The following is a 15,125-nucleotide window of genomic DNA, read 5'->3' on the forward strand; positions in this document are numbered from 1 at the left end:
AATAAAATTTGACATTAGCACATTCAAATGCAATAAACCATGTTGCTTTTAGGAGTAATAATATATAAGGAGTACACAGAGCCAATTGACTGAATAATTCAAATCACAAAGCCATTAAATTTGGTAGATGCAAAAATAACAATATTGAAGACCACTCATCTTCTTCCCACTAGACACCTGAGTGGGTTTTCTCCCTCTTCACTGGAGCTCATTTCTCATTGACTCCAGGATTGAATAACTTCATCCCTGGGTCCCATCACATCCCCCAGTGGCCTATTAGCAACAAATCACTAAGCAAAACAATATATTCTCTGAAGGAGCAGTGCAGGCCTTAATAGATGAAGTTCATTTGTGCCTTCATGTAAAGTAATAAAATTCAGCCAGCATTAAAGAAAAGGTTGAGCCATCCTGAGCATATTAACTAAATGACTCATTTTATCTAGAGACACTATAAAACTTAACTCTGACCTCCATAAATTATGAAAGCCACAGGTGTTTTAAAATGACATTCTCTTAGAATAACTCAGTTGGTCTCTGATGAATATGACTATAAAATCAAAGAAAAAAAGTCCAAGCTCTTACTGAACACGTGAGTTAGAGGCTCACTTTTGTCACTGAGCAGCAGAAGATGGAATAATTAAGGAAGGTAGACTTGTATTTTGCACTAAGAGAAATGGAGACAAAAGAGGAAGTAAATCCATAAAAACATTTTAAATGGTGATAGGAACTTTTGTTGTTGTTTAATAAAAGTTTAAACTAAGGTAGATCATGAAACAATCTGAAAACAAAACTCACGGCACCAAACTCTCAACATTTGGGTAAGTCTGAGAGTGGATATCAACTGAAAATTTAGTCTTGCCTGGACCTGGGCCAGCTTCACTGTTTCTACTGTAAATTTCTCCCTGTAAATTTCCATCCTTACTGCTTGTTGTCAATATCCCACTGGCACAGAGCTTGAAATAGGGACATCATGACATCCTACATGATGCCCAAATTTTCAACAGCACTAATAAACACAAAGATTAACAAATATGATCGTTGCTTTGAAGCTAAGGAAAAATACTAACTATATCCATTAAAACACAAAATTGTTTTATAAAATTATTTTAATGATCTACATGGAAAGGTTTACCACCTCAATCATAGCAATAACTTTAAAGACTGTGAAGATTTAATTTAATCATGTAGCCAACTCATGTAGCTCACCAACCTATCTATAATTGCTATTCCCAACACTTTTTATCAGGCAGGTTAATGGTAAGCAAATGCTAGCAGCCTTTTCTTTTATTGTGTGGTCATAATCATTCTAAAAAATCTCTTTCATATTTTTTTTTTTTTACAGGTTTTGAGAAGTTCGTTAAATTTCAAAATTACAAAGCTGTTTCAAAGAGAACAGCACTTTCTGATTCCCCCCAGTAGAGTTACTATTTTTGAGGAGGGTAGGAAAAATTCTGACTGAGGAAGTAGCTAATAATATGACCAAATTAAATCCATTTGTTAGAATATTTAATAATGTTTTAGCAAACTAAAAAGAAATTCAGAAGCTGGTCTAAATGTGATCTAACTTGCCTCAGGGCTGGGGGCTGGCAGGGTGGACAGAATACTGATGGCACAGGTCTTGGTGGGCTGCCGGCACCTGGGAAGATGTGGGGGGAAAATAGGCCCTTGGGTTGGGTCTGGGAGCAGTGGCAGGGAGAGGGACAGCGCAGGTGGCTGCAGCATGAAGGGAAGTCAGGAGAGGTCAGGAAGGGTGGCTTGAGGAACAGCTGGAGAAGTGTGAATGGAAGACTGGAAAGGGGATGGCTCTGGAAAACCCAGCAAACTGCATCCTCAGCCTGACCACCACGGGGACTCTGGAGTACGCAAGACGCCCTGGGGTTTCCCACCCAGAGACAAAGGAGCTGGGCTGGGCCTGCCCCATGTGGGTCAGTGTTTGGCTCCTTCCCCAGCCCAATTAGAGTGAGGGTGCACATGCCCTCCCAGGTGTCACTAGCTGAGGCTGCTCTCATCCACCAAAGCAGTCCCAGAGAAACACTGAGGGATGGGTGCACCTGCCCAGTCACAGGGTCTACAGGGCAGTGGCAGCAGCATCTGCTCTGCAGGGTCACCCACAAGAAAAAGCGAGAGATCTCAGGCTGGCTGTCCCTGTTCCTTAGCACCGGTGAGCTATGGAGACCCAGGTCCAGCCAGTTATATCTAATTTCATGGCGGGCAGTGGTAGCAGCTAGAACAGGGGCCCAGGCTGATCCTGGAACTGGAGGCAGGATCGTAGCTCTCCCCACCCGACACAGCCATGGCCCAGTCCTGAGGCCAGGCTGTCCACCCTGTGGCCAGCACCTGGAGGTCAGCCCAAGGCCAGGGGACACACATGGCTGGGTGAGCCTTTGCAGCCTGGGAGATTCTTTCTAAGCCAGTGGCTAGGCAGTGCAGGCCATTTACTCCCACCTTCTCGGATCCCTCTTTCTCCCCCTCTAACTGCATGGAATGTTGACAGTGTACCCAGGATGGCCACGGAGGGGACAGAGTATGCCGCCTGGAGTGATTCTAGAACTGATATAAAGCCTGGGCAGGGAGAGAGAGCTTCCTGGAAGCCCTGCTTAGTCCCTCAAAAAGTAAAATAAAATATAGTGATCGATTTAAAAATGACGGTATTTCATGAAGTTCATGGAAACATGGAAGTAAAAAATAATACAAGTCTTCCCATGACCTTTTTGAAGTATCCTCATATGTTCTTTGGGCTACGGAAATTTTTAAATAACTCTGATTTAATTTTTGTTGTAATTTTATGTGTCTAGTACTCACCCTCCTAGAATCATGTTAACTTATGTCATTACCTATCCAAAAAAGGATATAAGCCCCTTAAAAGTCTTGGTTATTAGAAATAAGTTTCAGAGAACACATCAAAACTGAGATCAAACCATTTTAACAGCACTCTGGCATGTTTAAACACCAAGATTAAAAGGCACAGAAACAGATGTACAGACTCTTAGTATTTGGCAAATAGAATGAAATAACAAAGATGGATTTTTAATAGCACACAATAATTAAAAACAATGCTGTCAGCAAATCTCAGAGATATAAAATTAGAGAAATCTTTTCCCACAAGTATATTTAGGGCAAAAGTTATTAATCAATATTGTTAATAATTACACTGATAACTTCAATTTTATTAGGCATTAAATATCACTTGCAAATCTCCAAATGCTTTGAGGATTACAGATGATGACTTATTGCTCTAAATTTAACTTGTCACTTCTGCTTTTGTGGGTCCATTGGGTATTTGGTTTGTTTCTTTCCATTTCTCAGTTAATCGAGATAATTTCTCATTTCAAAAAATACCAACTTAATACTCCTATGATTCTTTTAACCTGTGATTTCCTACGAATAACCACCCTTCAAATTATCTCCACATACAATTATTTTGCTGGGTTATTTTCAGAGTTAGTAAGATCTGAGATTTTTTTCTCATGCATATTAAAAAATCAAAAAATTACAGCTCATTTTTTCATATGCTCAATCCCAGCTAATGCCATCATGACCACTCACACTCCAAAATCTTGCTAAAGTCACCTTTGACACACACCCTCAGCCATCCCATTCTGTTAGCTGTCAATCACTACCAAACCCAGCTCTGAAGTAAGTCTCAAATCTGTCTTCTCATCTTCATTTCACTCTCATTATCAGTTTAAGTTCTCTCTACTCTTACCTACTCTTACATGACCCACACCCCCAAATGCTGTACCTGACTCCAAATTCTTCACACTCTAGCACATTCTGCTCACAATACGGTGGAAGTATCCCCTTAATGCACATCTGAGCATGTAAACAAATAGGCTTAGAAATCTCCTGGGCTCCTCAATGGCCTTTCGCAGAGGTTCTCAAATTTGTCAAGCCAGCAGGTATTGGGAGCTTGATGAAACCCAAGATTCTGGCATTACTTCCAGAAAGTGTAGGTATGATGATCCGGACATCTGCAAGACCTCTGAGCTGACTCTCCTGGAGACTGCCACATTTGGAGTCACTGGTTCAGAGGACCAAGTCCAAGCTCCTCCACAATCTGACCCCACCTAAGCCCACAGACTCATCTACAATTATTTCCTCTTCCAGTCACCAACAGGTCCACCAGGCTGAGCTCCTTTCAGCCTCATCAGGATTTCTGACTTTCTCCATGTGGATTCCTTGCCTGCCAGATTCCTATGGCATCTCCCAGACCAACTGGAAGAGCATCTTCTCCATGTAGACTTTTCTGCCCCAAGCACCATCATGTCCACTTATTCTTAGTATTTTCAGAGCCTTTTACTCAGGTCTCTCTTAGAGACTTTAATTTCTTGTGTCCCTGTCATCAACTAGGCCAGGAGTCAGCAAAGCTTCTGTAAAGGGCCAGAGAGCAGATATTTTGCCTTTGTGGTCACTGTCCCAACTGCTCAACTCTGCATTTATAGCTCAAATGCAGACACCGTGAAAATGAATGGGTATGGCCATGTTCCAATAAAACTTTATTTATAAAAACAGGCCAACTCTAGGGCTGTAGCTCGCCAACCCTTACACTAGGCTATAAAGGTATAGAACATGTTTCATCTTTGTTTCCCCAATGCCTAAGACACTTCCTGGCATAAAGTAAGTTCAGTAAATATTTGATGAGCAAAGAGTCCTGAAAGAATAACTATATAAACTAAAAAATTCTGGTGGACCCCATGTGGGACTGGCTAAGAGAAAAGCTCTCAACACTCAAAATTTGTAGCACGCACATGCACTCAAAGTAAAGATGCTGATTAATTACTATCACAACCCTTTATTGGCTCACTCATGGAATTTGAAAAAAGGGGTGACTTTATTATATACTTTATATAGCTAAATAAATAACTATTCTGCTAGGCTTATCTTGTCCCAGCTCCAGCACAAAAGAAAGTGGAAAGATTATATTTTTGCAATAGCAAAAGGAACACAGTGGTTAGAAATCTTTCCCAAAAGAGTGTCTGTAGGCCACCTGTTTGTTACAAGCACACACTCCTGGGCCTCCAGCATAAGCAGAACTGGGAGCAGCCAGCAGAGGCAAATTAATTGTGGTTGAATGTCCCAGATGATACCTAAGTGCACTGATGTTTGGCAAACATTGGACAAAAAGGGACAAAGCCAGCAGACAGAGAAGGGACTTTTTAACGTAGATCAGGTTATTAATCGACTAGGCCAATAGAAGGAGAAAACAGTAGAGAGAATCTTCAGAGAAGACACACCTGTATGTCTAGAAGACACACCTACACTGAGACGGAAAGGGACAGAGAAGAGAAAATATTTCATCCCTTAAAGGTGGGTTTTAAAAAGTTTGAGGTGGGCTCAGGTAAAAAAGAAGAGCAGGAATAAAAACCACTGTTCCTCTTTCCAGCACCAACTGCTTTTCCTAAGTCCTAATTAAAGTAAATACAACATCAGCATCATCATTGCTTGGATTTCTTTGCACGATGAGGGTCTACTGCTTTTTGGATTCACTCTTAAAAGCTCATTTCATCCCACTCAGCATGCGCTAACTTTAATTGTGTAAACTTGACTGAAATATATGCTTTGGAAAAGAGAAAGACGTGTGGCACCTGGAATTATATATTGCTTTCAACAGATTAATTTTAAGGTAAAACTTCAAAGTAAAAATAGAAATTATAACCACCAAAAAAAGAGAGTGTGATACTGGCCAGCTTTTAAAAAGTAAATTTTATGTGAATCTAAAATTCAGCCACCTTTGTTCAGAACGAGCAGCAAAGTCATTTTGAAAGGAGGAACTCATTCTAATTAAATAGAAGCCTGCCCATTTATTCAATGTAATCTTATAAGAATATATGCTTTGTTAAAATAATTAATCAACAGGCTGTTAGGCAGAAAAGGCTGCACTGCCTTGGGTTCTTATATAATCCAACCAAAACCCAATTGAATGTAAACAGTAAAAGGAAACTTAAGCCTAACCAATCAGAAACCACCAACTGATATCTAACTAGGAACTTTCCATTTAACCATTCAAATACATTTTCTTTGCCCTGCTTCCCTGGAAGAACAGTTTATGAAAGTTTCCACTCTCCACCTCGCCATCCCCAGTGGAGAGCTGAGCCTCCTGTGGTCTGGTGCTGCCTGACTCATGAATCACTGCATGCTCAAGCTCCTTAAAATTTTAATGTGCCTAAGTTTATCTTTTCACAGCTCTGAATGGTCATAGCAAATTCAGCCCCAACATAGCAAAATCAAGTAATCTATCCTTTTACCTTTAGTTTTGTAGAATCAAGCCATGGGCAAATAAATGGCTCAAAATAATTCACTAAAACGTTTCAACTAGTCAGTTTGTGATAACTGTAAAGAAAACCAAGCTCTGCCTCGTTAGCACTTAGGTTTTAGTTATTTTTCTGTTTTTAATAAACGTGCTGATCAGAAATCTATTTGTTGTACAGACAACATATACAGAAAAATCTTCCTTCTAAAAATAGTTTACGGACTCATGGGAGTCAAGGGTTTCTGTACAAGGTGTGCGGCCAAGGGCAGGGACTCACATCAGGTCAGGTGTGTGTGCAAGGCATGCAGCTAAGGACTGGGATTCACATCAGATTGGGTGTGCAAGGCGTGAAGCTAAGGGCTGGGGCTCACATCAGGTCCAGTGGGTGTGTGAGGCATGCAGCTGAGGGCTGGGACTCACATCAGGTCATGTGTGTGTGCAAGAAGAACTCATGCATCCCTACTGTCTCTTTCTTTGGTATCTTTATAATGTTCCCATTTTGTGATGTAATTTTGATCGAATTAAAATCAAACATTTCCAAGGAGATAAACCATATTTGCCATGAACTATGATCATCGCCTGACCCAAGTATTGGGTATATGGGCCTCAATCTCGCCACCTTACTCATGGCAGATGGCTCGGCCATGTGGACTCCCAGGTGCTCGTGTGTGAGCTAACAGGGGAAAGTGCGTATGAGGGTACCACAGGTGGCAGGACTACGCCCTTCAATTCACATGCTTATATTACACTGAAGCTTGCTGGAGAAGAGTAAGGGAACCAGAAATCAAGTTCTGGGATGAAAATAAATAAAAGACCAAGAAACAAAAATCTCTGAAGGAAAGTCACATTTTAGAAACTGAGATATGTGTTAAAAGCTGTTTTCATTTAGAAAATTACATTTTGAAGAAAAGTACCTAAATAGCCAGAAAGAGTGCCCCAATACACATATTCTCCATGGATGGCTGGTGAAGACTAATGCTACAGATGCTTTGATGACAGACTTATTTCATTACTGCTGCACGGCTTTACATGTTACTAAAACATGGCTAATTTGTAAAGGCACCTACACCAGTCAAGCAGTGGTTGTGCGTGGACCAGGTCAGTTACCATTCAGAATAACTTGAATTCAGCACAGAATGCATATCAGAGTGATTCAAGATGGAATCACCTGCCACCCTTAGAATGAACCCAGAACACTAAAGACAAACTAATTCATTTGGAAAATAAAAATGTAACCACTGTTTCTTACATCTGTTGCTACAATTCTATCTGCAGTGAAACTTACACTTGTATCAAGTTTGTGGAGTATTATTACTGTCATTACTTTTATAATTACCTATATAAAAAACTCTAGACCATAACATATTCGTTCATTTTGAAATTTTTCTTCTTTTACATACCATAGAAACTGATTTTAGTAGGTTTTATGGCAAAGAAGTATACGACGATTCAAAAAATATTATCTCAAGAGTAGAAATAAATAGAAATCAAACAATGCAGGGGGATAACGGAAAAGGTTAACTGTGATTATCGCTGAAATTATTTTTTCTTTGTGATTTACTGCATTTTGCACATTTTCTAAAATGAAGATGCCTAAGTTTTGTCATTGAAAACACAGATGTTATTAATTTTTAAAGACGCTGGAGTAAGACAAGATATGAATGTCAATACATTTAAAATAACACAAAAGATAATGTGCACCTTGGAAATGGTAGATGTATGGATCCTTTCAGAAATTGCATGAATTCAGATCCAAGTACCTTCTGGTGCTACAGAACCACAGATCGCCTAAAGAGAGGCTTTTCTTTTGCAGCACAATGAACTTCCTTTATCAAAGAGTACAAAGAATCCTTAACTGAATTCAATTTCAGAAACATAAAGTATCACTGGTATAAAGTGAAATCATCCAATAAACGGCTTCACAATGCCTAGCTCTACCTAGGAAAAAATAAAAAGAGTATCACCCTATTTTTCTATAGCTCATATTTTTAAACCATTACTGATTTCTGACATATACACCTGTTATCTCAACTTCTCTTGTGGGGTCAAGCCTTCCCAAACAGGAACCTGAGGGCTGGGTTATTTTTAAAGTTTTATAACTGGCTCACACTCCCTCTCAAACTTTCTGAGCCTAAGCCTACCAAATTTCCTAGATGAAATTCCTGTTCTGCTCCTTCAGTGGTACCCGCCTGAAATGCAAATGTACATGAACGCCACAGAGACCCTGAGAGCTTCCCTAACACTGCATACTTCCTGGGTGCCTGTTAACGTGACAATCACTTGTCATGGATTATTTCAATTAATCCTCACAACAGCTGAAAGGGGTAAAAAATACCACATAGACTTTAAAGATGAGAAAATTAGGCTCTGAAACTGGCTCAGGGTCACTCAGCTAAGCAGACCTAGTCCACACCCTTTTTTTCTGTCATTTATCTATCAGGTGTCTACAATGTATCAAATACTGTTCTAAAATAGAAAAATATAGCCGATGTACCTAGAGTCATTAGATGTTTGGGACATACTTATGGTAAAAAAAATTATATTGTTTATCTAAAATTCAAATTTAACTGAGTGTCCTGGATTTTATTTGCTAAGTCTGACAATCCCACATGTTCCTGGCTACCACACCTACTGCATGCTAGCTTGACTCAGAGGCTGGTCCAATCCCTCCCAGCATGTCTGGGCTGGGACTGAGGTCAGATGAGATGGATGGAGACCTCCAGAAACACTGGGATGGGGACCACCAGAGATGCTGGGAAGGAGACTTCCGGAAACACTGTTATGGAGACTTCCAAAGATGGTGCGATGGAGACCTCAAGGGACCCTGGGACAGAGACCACCAGACATGCTGAAATGGAGACCTTCAGGGACCCTGAAGGGGCACTCTGGGAGGGAGACCTCCAGAAATACTGTAATAGAGACCCTCGGGGATGCCAGGATGGAGACCTCCAGGAACAAGTGCCCCTTGGCAACAATTCCCAGCTGCTGTCTCCAGCCAGGACAGGAACATAAGGCATCTCTTCACAATCCTCACTTTGCTCTGGGTTTCTTGCATCCCTTGAGAGAATCTGGTGTACCTGACCAAAAGCCAACCACCTGCAGAGCATGAGGTGCTAGCCTGTTCACACAGCAATGAAGATCTCCAGAGATGATGTATAGTCTTTTGATTCATGCTCCCGGAAAAACCTTTTCCAAAGTTCCTTAGAGATGAATGAGAGATGTGAGACCCAGCAACACATCTGCATCTGCCCTCTCCCCCTTTGGCTCAGGGTGAAAGCTCCTTTCCCTGAGAGGGCGCTTTGCTGCACAGAGCCTGCCACTCCTCATGCCCTTGCCCAGATGTTGGTATCTAAAGCAAGTCTGCTACAATCTAAACCCCTTTCCCCTAAATGTCCACCCAGGTGCAGAGGGGCACATGTATAAATCGAATCCTGGTAATAAGTATTTAATAAACAGATATCTTTAAGCTTCTATGAGGAAGAAGAAACTGTGCTACATTCTAGAGAAATAAGAAAAAGACAGGCACCTCCCCTACCACCTGGTAAGTCACTGTCTGGCAAGGGGGTGACATCTGTCAGGAAATAATGCAGTCCCCTACAACAAGTGCAGTAAGGAGAGCAGGTGCCAGATGTGCTAACGGGACCACACAGGGAAGGGACGGTGGCAGCTCAGGATCAACGGGGCACCCTTTAGCTACGTCCTTACTATGAGTAGGAGTTCATCGAGCAGAAAATGTGGGATGGGGTGGATGGGAGCCAGTATTCCAGGAAAAGAGAAAAAGGTTACAAAATCCCAGAAGCAAGAGAGAGCATATTCTATCATTGTGGGCAACATAAATAATTATGTGTGTTATGGACTCTGAGAATGACAGAAAGGTGAGTCTGTGAAGGATGGGGGACCACAAGGCAGAGGGGACCCTGGGCCACATGAGAGATCCTGAATTCATCCAGTAGGGGCTACTGAGGGCAGACAATTTTAAAAGGTGATGATAGCCGTGGTAGGCAGAGGAAGGAGACTATCTGGAGGCCAGGAGACTAGTTTAAAGCCCCTGTAATCCACAGCCCAGACTCTGGGTGTGGGAGTCTGACAGCAGCCAGCACCCAAACGGCCCAGTATTCCCAATGACCTAAAGTACAGAAAAGTGCACCAAGTGACCATCCATACCTGTTGACTCCTCCCAAACATCCAAGGAGGAGCAGGTGACTTGTTTGGCGGCATGAACTATGCCAAATCGGTCTATTCTTTAAAGTTATAACCATACATCATAACGTCTTCAAGTGCTGGGGGAGGCACGAGGACTCCTTAAGATCGGAGAGCAAAAGCAATGATTCTAGAAACCATTCAACGTTCATCTGGAGTACCCAGAGCAAAAGCTCGACGTAGCTTCACTCAGGTCTGTGTGGGAACCACACAACCTCTAGAGCTACAAAAGGTATGTTTTCGAATCTGGTAACTTTGACTGGAAAAGATATGGGTGCTCTACCTCCCAACATGCCCTCCTTAGAAGCCAGAAGGATCCCAATCTACAAATGGCCTCTTTCTTCAAGTTCAATGTCAACTTTCCTAAGCGATGGAAATAACATTTTATTTATATATACATCATCCTCAAAGTACACTGACAGGACAGGTCATTTGAAGGCAGGGGCTTTCCATGTTTTCTAAGGAAATGATAAGAAATATGAGGGAAATGACTCAAAATCTGCTCTGTGTTCAAGTGGCTTCATCATCACACTGGCATGCAGGTGTTGACCTGGATGCAGAAAGACACGCACCTTCAAGAGACAGAGGGTGTCTTTGAACTCTCAACTTGCTGGTAAGTGGCCTAATCAAGATTACAGTGCAAGTTAATGATGGGCCTTGAAGTGCACATCAAGGTCTCTTGATCTCTAGAATTCATGGTTTCTGGAGTTAAACTGCCTGGGTGTGAAACCCGGGTCCATCTTTAACAGACAGATGCCCCTGAACAATGTGTTATCCACTTTCTGCCTCAGTTTCCTCATCTCCAAAATAGACATGTTGGCAGTACGTACCTCTGAGGTTGGATTGGAGGATTGAATGAGTTAATTCGTGGGAGAACCTCCGTAGCACCCTGTGAGGGCCCAATCAACACTTGCTAGAAAGACAGGCAGTCATCCTGTTATGGGTAGTAAACCTTAGGATAGTCATACTATATTTCATCCTTAGAAGAAATAATATTATTCAGAACCCTTCAACTTTGGCAGAAAAGCCCACACGTAACCGCACAGATATAAAATGAATTTAGAAAATATCTGTAGTGGCAAAACATAATATCTCTCACCTTGCTCCTACAACAAGTTCTTTCTGTCCTGGGTCAAATGTTAACTGCGAGAAATCCACAGCATTCTTCGCTCTGAACTCCCGTAACCAGGGGCCAATTTCTAAATAGAAAAAATAAATAAATAAAAAGACAAAAATGAATGATTTTTCCTCTAGGGACCACAAAGAGTGCACATCAGGTAGCAAACAGAACATTTCAGAGAGGATTTGCAGGTCCCCGATGCAATCACTCAGGATGCCACATAACCCACACTGAGCACGTGTAAAACACAGAGGGCAGCAACCCAGTAAAGGGCTAGTGAGGCACCAGGGCTGGGTTGTGATTTACAAGCCAGATGTGCATTTTCCTTTTGGCTCTGGGCTGGACAGAAAACAACACAGCATTCACATGATTCATAAGAGGCATACTGAATGCAAACAAGACCATTTCCTGTGCAACTTGACTGGAAAGAGCTGAAGACTTTGGAAAAATCACAAAAGCCCTCCTTAGGAGCAAGGACAAAGCCCAGGAGCACCATTTGCCTTCTTTCAAATTAGACATTCCACTTCCCTGTCCTTCGGGTTCTATTTTGTCCCCCTGATTAGACGTGTTAAACACATTCGGTCCTTTCTAGATAAGAAATCCACAGTTACCTCTAGGCCTCGTTTGCATTTTTCTTCTAAGGGAAATCAGGAAACTGCCACTCTACAGAGACAGGATTTCACAAGCACTGTTAACTCCGATTAGACGGCCTCCAGCCCAGAGTCGGATTGTTCTCAAGTGACAGTATTTGAGGAGGGGTCCGAGGCTGTTTCATGAGCCACTTTCGCAACTTTCATTAGCTCATTTCTAGCACCAAAAAAATATTCATTGTGTTGCCTGCCAGTTGTGGGGTAACTTATTGTTATCCTTGACAATTAACTGTGTCATTTGATTGTCTTTTTTCCTTGGACTTTGTATTTTGAATGCTATCACAATGATTAAGCAGGCACATGACAACTGTCAAATCAGTAAAATTATTGGTTTGAGGATAAAATGTGAGGCACGAAGGACAATCTCCTTCAACAAACACTTCTGCTAAAAACAGATCTAATATGGAAACATGCCCATGTCCTGTAGAAAGAGCTTTGTTCATATGAATGAGATGGATTCATTTTAAGGAATAGCTCTGTATAATAAATGTGTCTTTGCTCTACTATCAGTTGTCAGGAAAAAACGGTTATCAAAGATATTTTCTGCTTAAGCAAAACCAGAGCTGAGCTAGAGAGAGAGACCTGTACTTGGTTTTTAATTTTTGAATGTATCTATCTTAATTTTTTTAGTATTTTATATAAATTTCTTCATTATAAAGGCAAGTCAATTAAGATATTTATAACAAAATATGTACGAGGCACTGGAGCTATAAAAAGTTATTTATAAACAAACTTTCTAGGAGTTTATAATTCAGTTAGGGAAACAGCACCAATACCTTCTTTAAACACAGTATAAATACAAGGTGTTTATAGGTGTTTGTAGAGTTATAGGAATAATTCATGCATAGAAAGGACAGATGACGGGGAGCTCGGATAAAAGAGAAGGCAAGATTTGACCAGAGACTTACAGGATAGAACAGGATAGATGTCCTTAAGGGACAAAGCCAAGAGAGCAGCATGGGGACCACAGTGCCCCCTCTGGCCATAACTGGAATAACGCATGTTCACTGCATCAATTTCTACCTTCCTGCAAAGACAGAAGCCTAAGGCTCCCGTGACTGTGTTGCCCACTGCGGTAACACAGAGCACAGCACCTTTATAATAAATGTGTGATATGAAAAGAGTAAGAATGAGTTAGTGAATTCAAGAGAGGGGGAATTAAAAAGAAAGGGAAGGAGGAAAAAAGTAACAGCAACTTAAGAAACTACTAGGAAAGAAAACTGAAAGGTATATTTAAACATAAACTGTAAAAAAATTCACTTATGGATTAAAAAGTTAGGACTTGATCTCATATGTGATAGCAACACTTGGAAACGTTTTCAAGCAAGAACTTGACTCCAGTGATATTTGCTTCATAGGAATATGAGTGAGCCATTGATAGGCAGGATGGTTTGAAAAGAGCAGAAAATAGAGGCAAGAATACTAGATTTAAAAAAAAAAAAAGCTAAAAACCATAGAATGTAGATGGTGGCCATGAAAATGGAAAAGGAAGATGTGATGGACCAGATCACTGATTGGAGATAAAGTCAAGAGGAACAAGTTAAAGAGAATAAAGCATTTACAGACTAATCGAAGAGGAGGACCATGATGGCTATGACACAGAGGTCAGGGGAAAGTGTGCAACTATGAGAATGTTACCCATGAAAAATTTCCAATGGCGAGGAGGCCCCACAGCCGTTGTAAGCATCGAAAGACCTATAAGTGTCCATAAAGATGTTCTAGGTCAAGAGCTTCACTATTCGGATGGGAAACCCATGGCCAGGAAGCCCTTCCAGGACGCCTGAGTGCACGTCTAGACTCCGTTCACCACGACGCACAGCCCCAGAGCTGGGCTCACTTGGAATGTGGTCGGAAAGAACAGAGGTCCAAGGGTTGACCATCTGGTAGCGGAGTGGGAAGATGAGCCACATAAGGGGAGAGAAGACTGCAAAAAGTTATCAAAAGAAAATTAGCTCACTCACTTCCCGTGTATCCATCTTTCCTATTTAGTTAGAAGACTTGGATGAAGAGACATATTTCAGGTTTGGGTTCCTATACTGAACAACAGGAAGGCAGTAATGGTACTTCCTCAAGTACCCTCAAATAATAAGAGCCTTGCACAGAGGGAAGAATGAGTTAACAGTGTATAGTTCTGTCAATATTGTTTGATTTTCCTTATTTACAATTCTAATGAGCTTTCCCAATAAAATCGTATATTTTTATGGTTCACGTTAGATCAAAGCTGGGCAATCTGCATATTCTCTTCTTTTTCATTTTCCACTGCATTCCTCCAGAAGGTTGGCCTATTTCAACTTTGCACATTACATGGCCTTCTATCTCCCTGTATAGCATGAGGGCCTTGGGAGAAAATTTCTGCACCAACCCATCTCTCTCACTGAAAATATGCATCAGTACCTACCCTCCTGACTTTCAGTGTATGTCACAGTAGTGGCACTCTGTCCTCTTTTCAAAGACCAATCCCTTCAATTTTGCTTCAATCCTATCTCTTCTATCTTCTTAATCACTTTCCTAAATTACCTCTTTTTTCCTCTAATATCTCCAGTTTGCCAAGTCCCTTCCCCTCTGCCTATACATATATGTATATCCCATTTTTAAGAACATTTTTAAAATATATTTTTATTACATGCATTTGTTATTACAGTTTCAACACCCAAGCAAAATGCACACTAAAGTCCCAAGTATAGTATGTCAGAAAAAGGTAACAGGCTCGGTTTCACACATAAGTTTTACCAAATCCTTAAGGAACAGATAACTCCAACTTCACAAAAGTTATTTCAGACATAGAGGTAAAACTTCCTAACTCAGTTTGAGGCTATTATGGTCTTGATCATCTTGCTCCTAAGGCTGGAGAAAGACATTATGAGAATGGAAACTCACAGGCCAACCTCACTTAAGAACATGGCTG

At 41.1% G+C, this 15,125-nt stretch overlaps 1 protein-coding gene across 2 annotated transcripts in view; it reads right to left on the bottom strand.

The window, feature by feature from the left end:
• SEMA5A (semaphorin 5A) overlaps positions 1-15,125 on the bottom strand; it is a 484,391-nt gene that overhangs the window by 262,646 nt on the left and 206,620 nt on the right. For both annotated transcript variants that reach the window (XM_063085994.1, XM_063085995.1), the window contains exon 4: positions 11,550-11,649. In XM_063085994.1, the coding sequence (XP_062942064.1) occupies positions 11,550-11,649 (100 nt within the window). The remainder of the gene's footprint in view (positions 1-11,549; positions 11,650-15,125) is intronic.

Source organism: Cynocephalus volans, chromosome 2 (assembly GCF_027409185.1).
Source record: "Cynocephalus volans isolate mCynVol1 chromosome 2, mCynVol1.pri, whole genome shotgun sequence".
NCBI lineage: Eukaryota > Metazoa > Chordata > Mammalia > Dermoptera > Cynocephalidae > Cynocephalus > Cynocephalus volans.